General features: G+C 39.4%; 1 protein-coding gene across 1 annotated transcript in view; it reads right to left on the reverse strand.

Moving 5' to 3' along the window:
- The window catches only part of Cnst (consortin, connexin sorting protein), a 93,735-nt gene that overhangs the window by 22,592 nt on the left and 63,319 nt on the right, over window positions 1–7,824 (reverse strand). The window contains exons 4-6 of the mRNA XM_008849148.2: window positions 4,372–4,402; window positions 2,733–2,819; window positions 2,123–2,237 (exon numbers count right to left, since the gene is read on the reverse strand). Of these exons, the coding sequence (XP_008847370.1) occupies window positions 2,123–2,237; window positions 2,733–2,819; window positions 4,372–4,402 (233 nt within the window). The remainder of the gene's footprint in view (window positions 1–2,122; window positions 2,238–2,732; window positions 2,820–4,371; window positions 4,403–7,824) is intronic.

Here is a 7,824-nt window from a genome sequence, read left to right on the forward strand (position 1 = left end):
TATGCGTGTATTGCCTACATGTAAGTAAGTGCACCTGTGTCATGCAATGCCTGCGGAGGACAGAAGAGGCCGTCGGATCCTCTGGAGCTGGAGTTATGGACAGTCGTTAGCTGCCATGTGGGTGCTGGGATTCGAACCCGGGTCTTCTGCAAGAACAGTCAGTGTTCTTAACTGCTGAGCCATCTCTCCAGCCCCAATGCCCCAATAAATGTCTTAAGATTTCTGTTTACACCACAGTCTACATTATGGTAGAAGACAATTATGTTGGAATTATCCATGGAAACAGTTTGCCAGATAATAACTTTTAAGTGTTAAAATTTATTTTTTGTTTTATAAAGATTTATTTAATTTTTTGCGTATGTGTGCACGCCTGAGTGTGTGTATGTATAACACATGTGTGCAGGCAGTTGTGAGCTGGCCTTGTGAGTGCTGGGAACCAAACCTAGGTCCTCCGAAGGGCAGCCAGTTCTCTTAATCACTGAGCCATCTCTCCAGTCCCTAAGTGTTAAATTTTAAAGAATACCAACCTAATAGTAAGCCAGTAAAGGCATGAACAAAAAAATTCACAGCCACTATATTATGTATAATATTAAAAGCCAATAAACAACTCAAATGTTTACAAACCAATAAAATTAACATGAAAATCACTAGTCATGAAATCTGCACAGCAACAAAACAGCAAATTACTATCACATGTGACAAATGTAACCCAGAAACAATGATGGGCAAAAGACTCTAGAAACAGTAATCTCTGTGTTATGTGATCCACTTATATGAATTATATTTAGACCATGTAAACTGTATTACAGAACTCAGTGTTGACCACCAGACAGGGGAGGAGTGAGCACAGACTTGTACTTGCATGAGGGAGGGGACTTCTGAGAGGCTAGCATGTTCTGTTTTGGATCCTGCTAGGAGTACTAGTCATATAGATATATGATGTGGAAAAATTCATCAAGTTCATACAGTGAACTATAAAGTTATGAGAAATAATCCAAGCTACAACGATTTAAAGATACCATGCTCATATCATGTTCAAGTAAAGAGATACTTATTAAATACTTAAAACATTCGTAACATGCTAAGAAGCCATGAGTTCCTTAAGGTAGTGGGAGGTATCTGTATTTAGTATATTGAAAGTTAAAAAAAAATTATCTTTACTTAAAAGCTGCCATTACTTTAAAATGTTACGAAGCTGCAAATACAAAGTAGAAAGTTAACCTATTAAAGTTCCCAAGAAACTGGGTTATAGTTGAGAATCTCTGAAAACACTGATTCAAAGGATGGAACTGAGTAGCACAGGAAAAATTATTTTCATGAGCACTGTTCTGAGGCTGGCCTCCAGAGCTGTCAGATCTGAAGGCCAGCGCTCTGTCTTCTGAGCTAAGTAACAATTATTTGGATTGCTTCATTATCAACACATAAAACCCCGTTTCCTGCTCATTATTCTGAACAAAGGAGAAAAAGTGAGCAATAGAGCAAAGTCCTTTCTCCTCTCTCTCATAGAAGAGTCAAGTCTAAGCCCCGTAAATCTGTACCGCTTCAAACGCCACCAGGATCCTTTCACATTGAGAATTCTGCATCTTCAAGTAAAGATAAATAGAACAAAAATAATAAGCCTTATTATTAGGATAGTTTGGTTTGAAAAATCTAGCTCCTTGGTACACATCAAGCAATTGAACATTACCTGGTAAATGCAGTTTTTCCCCTCTGCAATACTTAGGTCAAATGCCCCAATATAATTTGCTCTTCAGACTGTTCTTTAAATTGTTATAATTTTTCATACAACCCACAAACACTAGTAAACAGCCAGAATAAAAAGTCTTAACACAATTTTGATGACCTGTCCTGCTTAATTTCTTATTCACAGGGTATCAACATTATCAAAATTACTACTTTGAAAGATCCTGTGAAGCATGGAAGAGTTGACCCTACTACAGTCAGTGGAAGAAGGAAAAAAAGCTAAAAAAGGAACCTAATAATTTCACTGTGTTCTTCTGAATTCCTTAAGTTGAAAACATCAAAAAAACAAAAAAATTGGATCATGGTATTTCAGTTTGTAATATAATGCTTCTTCAATATTCTACTCCAACCCATTTTAAATAAATCATGGCATACTTACTCCTGATGAGTTGTGCAAAATTTAGCAAGCTGTTCAAAATCTTCACTGTTAAATCCTTTTTCTGAATTCCTTAGAGGCATCACTGTACGTGGCTCTGCAGCTTTCCATTTTGTTTCTAAATTTAAAATATTTAGAAATATTGGCTCTTACAAAACATATTTGGGTACCACTGTCACAATTAATATGCAAAGTTATTTTCTCAAACAACCTGAAAGTTAACACAGTGAGAAATAGCTAAATGATTACTTCCCAGTGTAAGAAAATATCATCCCAAAGACTAAATTAGCCAGTAGGGCGTGCAGAAGAAATGAAAACACTGATACAAAGAGTTAAATACAAAGAAAAATCTCCCTCCTCTTTCCCTTCCTACCTCCTCCCTTTTGCTTCCCTCCCTCGCTCCCCGCTTCCCATGGTGCTGGACAAGGTCTTATACTTGCTGGACAAGCTGTCTAACGCTGAACTACACCCCCAGCCCCATGTTTTGTAACATTAACTTGACTCTGTAACTCCTATTCTTTTAACATGCAAAATCAGGCTGACTATGTTAACTTCGTAGATAGCAATTTGTTAATTACTGATCATTCCACATTCTAAGTTAGTTTGTACTTACCCCACTGTTCCTGAATGGCAGAAAGGTTTGCAAGCAGTTGCTCATGATACAGCCGTTCAAGCTGAATGAATTTCATTGCTTTTTCATCTGAATAGAAAATTTGAGGAAAATATAAACCAGACTATTCACATTAAAGCCCATGTTTGAAAAGGAATGTCCTATAGAAGTTGAGAAATTTATACCTGACCAAAAAAATGAGAGGACTCTGAATATTCTTAAATTTAAGCACATCTAAAGAAAGGTTTCTTGGCTTTGAAGTAGGTAAATTTACTGCAACATATTATGCAGAGGCTCTGTGGGTTCCACACTATCAGCAAACAGTAGAAATTAGAAGGTTTTAATACTTAAGGAATGCCTGCTTAATTATGTATTTCTAGTTGAGTCTACTAAGGTTGCTTAACTGGAAACAGGACTCACATGGAATCTCAGAATCTGTGTTTCCCTTTTTTAATTTCTCTCTTTGAATGACTTTCTGCCAAGCAACTATCTAACCCTTTAGGCAACTTTTGTTTCTAGTCTCAATTTGGTTCATCTTTTACTCATTTTTCTCTCATAAGCTGAATGCATCACACACTAAATAATGGCAAGGCAAGACATGACATGGACTGTTTATGGAAGTTTAATTCATTCACCACAGTGACTTTCATAATTATCATACAACTTTACTTTTTGTTGATCTTATGACTTTTTTTGCCTTTCCATCTGCACCACACAGATCTGCATCTTATGAGGTCAAGATACACCATCCAACTGCCTACCTTCCTTTGGGCAATGTTCTAAATGTTGACCCAGAAAAAAGGCAGAGAAAACCAGAAGGCATAGCTCTGTGTCCTTCTGGTGAACACTAAGGCTCGGCTCACCTCTAACTTCCCAGCTAAATGACACCCTTCAACTAGACATAAGGCCCAATGCAGAACAATTCTCTTGTCCTTCTGCCCAGGACTTAAACTGACCAGTGTTTCTTAAAGTTTACTGAAGATAAAAATCATCTGAAAAGGTTTTTAAAATACAGAGTTATATAAACGCGCTCATTCTGAGACCCAAGAACTTGCCCTCATGGTGCTTCAGGGCTGCTGCCGTTGCCGGTCTACACTGACAGAACACACTTATTATTTCCTTAAGAAGACAGAGTTCCCTCTTCACTCTCTCAGACAGATTTCCAACATCCTTAGGAACAAACTGAGCTTGTAGCTCAGTTCACCCGACAAGCCGTCTTAACATGATGTTCCCAAAACAACAAAAATCACCTAATGAAACTTTTCTTAGGACAAACCGCCATTGTTAAACAACTCCCGATCACTGCTGTAATGACAATCACAAGATTTATGCATAAAATTACCTGACATGCTTTAGTATATGAATATCTGACTTGTATATATTTAAGAGAAAGAAAATATAATAGATTTAAGTTTCTTTATCAGCAGCATGTGTTTTCCTCACTCCCTTGGACATAAATATTTAATCTTAGTAAAATTAGGGTTTATTTATAAAGGCCAAATTTAGGTGGTTCTAGGGATGTTCTGGAGTTATGTATTTTCCTATACTTTGCTTTTTTTGCACATCTTATTGTATAATTTTAAAAACTAGATAATCTCTAAAGAGTTCTATGAATTTCTTCTTATAATTAAGAAAAGGATACAATCCTCTTCCTGGAAATAGGATTCTGCTACCTGTTAAAAAGAAACAGAAGAGGTTAATATGGAATGAAACAACAAGTTTAGAAGACAGCAAGATCCTGAAGTTCAGAATGCTTTTGATATGTAATTGACAAAAACTCTTACTTAACCACATTCATCAGGTTAAAGGAACTCTGCAGGCACAGGACATAAATAGAGTCTTACTCATTTCAAGCACAGCAAGTACAGGCATTCTTTGGCCTCTATACCACCATGTTTTTTCTGTTCTATTTCAAGTCATAACAAGCTTCACTTATTTCTTAAAGTTTAAAAGAACTTTAGCTGGGTGTGGTGGCGCCCGCCTTTAGTCCCAGCACTTGGGAGGCAGAGGCAGGCGGATCTCTGGTCTACATAGTGAGTTCCAGGACAGCTGGAGCTACAGGGAGACCCTGTCTCAAAAAGACCAAAAAAAAAAAAAAAAAAAGAATTTTAAAACAATTATTTTTATTTTATATATTAGGAGTGTTTTGCCTGCATGTATCGAAGGCCCAAAGAGGGCATCAGATTCCCTGGAACTAGAGTTACAGATGACTGTTAGCCCTTAGGTGGGTGCTAAAAACTGAACCTGGGTCCTCGGCAAGGAGCAGTCAGTTCTCTTATCAGTTCTCTCCTGCCCCAACTTTAAGATTTCTTAAGACCTTTATTAGATATAGTAAGATACAGTATTTATAACTAGATCAACAGTCCACATATATATTTTACACTTTTACATTTATCTGTGTGTGTGTGTGTGTGTGTGTGTGTGTGTGTATGTATGGATGCACTTGCTACATCACACATGTAGAGGTCAGAGGACAAGTTTCAGGAGTGGGTTTCTCTCCTTCCACATGTTGGTCCTGGGGATTGAACTCAGGTTGTCAGTCTTGGCGGCAAATACGTTTACTCACTGAGCCATCTTGACAGCCCAGTTTCTACTGATTCGTACTAGGTTTCTAGTCTTTTTTTTAAAGGATTTCATTTATAGGGCTGGAGAGATGGCTCAGCAGTTAAGAACACTGACTGTTCTTGCAGAAGACCCAGGTTCGAATCCCAGCACCCACATGGCAGATAACAACTATCTGTAACTCCAGTTCCATTCAACCTTTTATAATGCCTACAGAATGAGGAACTCATATAATGGTGCTACCAGTGGTATGCTGATAAGCATTTAAGAGTTGGTCTGGGGTTTTGGGGGCTCTGACGTGTGGTGTCTGTGGGTTTCTGTGGTATATAATTTGGAGCTGCCAGTACTTGGGACATGTCTGAACAGTATCACCATGGGTTAGTATCAGCAGGTTCCAGTGTATCCCTGGGTTATGCCTAACAGAAATCGCTGGTAACATTTTATCTACTGACTTCCAGTGAAAATTAAACAGTATTGCACAGAGTCCTATTAAACATGACATGAGATATAGTTTCAGGATGCCCTTTTTAAATAAAATGTCTGGCTCTTTAAAGCCATTTTCTGTGCTTTTTTTGCATCTGTGCATCACTAGCACCTAGTTACTTATTAACTGCTCTTCTTATTTGAGAAGTTTTGATGGCTTTAATATCTATTATATAATCAGATTTTTGTTTAGCGCTGCAGAAATATAATTTTCAGTAAGTTTTTAGGTTTCTGTGGCAGATTTGTTTTGTTTTTGAGTCAGAGTTTTACTGTACATCCCAAGCTGACTTTGAACTCACTATGTAGCCCAGGCTGACCTCAATCTTGCACCAATCCTCCTGCCTGCCTCTTGAGTACTGGGATTATAGGTGTGTACCACCACACCAGTGGCAGTTCTAAAGCCATAAGGGGAAAGGGAACAAAACCCATGCTTTGAAAGTAAATGCATTTCTACATAAATGCAGCTTGAAAAATAAATATACAGAATATTTTCCTTATAAAAATCCCCTCCACATAAGTCTAGCAGGACAAGAGAAGATATCCTATATGTCTAGCCCTGCGAGGCGGCCTGGCAGAGCAGATGGCATGTGGGGTTTGGAGGTGAACAACCTGGTTCCTGTAGTCCAAGTTCTGCTACTTAGCAGCTATGGGACCTTGAATGTCATCTCAAGCTTCAACTTTCCTATTTTTTTTTTAAATCTTTTTGAGCAGGGTCTCCCTGTAGCCCCAACTGGCCTGGAACTTGCTATGTAGACCAGGCTGGCCTCAAACTCAGACCTGCCTGTCTCTGCCTCCCAAGTGCTGGGATTAAAGGTGTGTGCCACCATGTCTGGCACAACTTCTCCCTCCCTCCTCTCCCCTCTCTCCTCCCCCTCCCTCTTCCCTTCCCCCTCTCAGACAAGGTCTTGCAGAGCATTTCAGGCTGTCCTGGAACTAGAAACTTCCTGAGATTCTCCTGCCTCAGCTTCCTAACCCAGCTATAATTAATCATTTTGTATCCCTGACTTGGTGGATACTTAGAAACTATCAGATGAATGAATCCCTCAGATGCTGCAGTTGGGCTCTATCTTGAGCCCATTCAATTTCCTTCTCCCTTCTTTGCAGTTCCAAAACTCTGCTATAGCCAACACCTAGTGAATGAAGTCAACAAAAAGAAAAACCACCGACTTCATGCAAGTATCTAAGAAAGGCAGGTTGGAAAGATGCTGTGATTCTCTCAGGCATCTTGCTCCACAGGTCCCCTGCCCCCTTTCTTTTTTTGTTTTTCAGACAGGGTCTCCCCCAGCTGGCATAGAACTTGCTATGTAGACCAGAGTGGCCTTGATCTCACAGAGATCCTCCTGCCTCTGCCTCCAGTCCCCTTTTGACACAGACCCTTTCAACAAGCTGTCTCCAGATTTCTTCCTTAAGGACATGCAGGGATAGTGACTCCCAGTTTCACTCAGTGTATTTTTTTTTTTTTTTTTTGGTCTTTTTGAGACAGGGTCTCCCTGTAGCCCAGTTCCAGTTGTCCTGGAACTTCCTATGTAGACCAGGCTGGTCTTGAACTCACAAAGATCTGCATGTCTCTGTTTCCCAAGTGCTGGGATTAAAGGCCTGTGCCACCACATCTGGCAACTTCACTTAGTCTTAAACTACATCCCCCATATAATGTCTCTGTTCTGGAAAATTCTTGTTAGGGTTTTGTTTCTCTTTGGAAGCATTATTACTGGGACAACTCCTGGGAAATAGGAAGACAATCTTCACCCCCTTCCTGAGGTCTGTGAGGGAGAGGCAGTTTACTGAAGTTCAGACCTTGGAACCTTGAAGGACTAGATACCATGTAGCAGAGCTGAATGCCACAGTTCTTGAATTTTCCCTGAGCTAAGCAGTCTTCCAAGACTTACTGCAACAGGGAGCTTTCAATGCAGGCCTATCTCATCTCCAGCTCAAGGCACCCCAGACTTCCCAATTACTGCATCCCACAAAGCCTCTTTCAAATCAAATCCCACCCCCAAATAAAGGAAAGAAATCTTGTGCAGTCATTGTCCACTAAAAAAAAAAAAAAAAC

Source organism: Nannospalax galili, unplaced genomic scaffold (genome assembly GCF_000622305.1).
Source record: "Nannospalax galili isolate Female #2095 unplaced genomic scaffold, S.galili_v1.0 scaffold543, whole genome shotgun sequence".
Lineage (NCBI taxonomy): Eukaryota > Metazoa > Chordata > Mammalia > Rodentia > Spalacidae > Nannospalax > Nannospalax galili.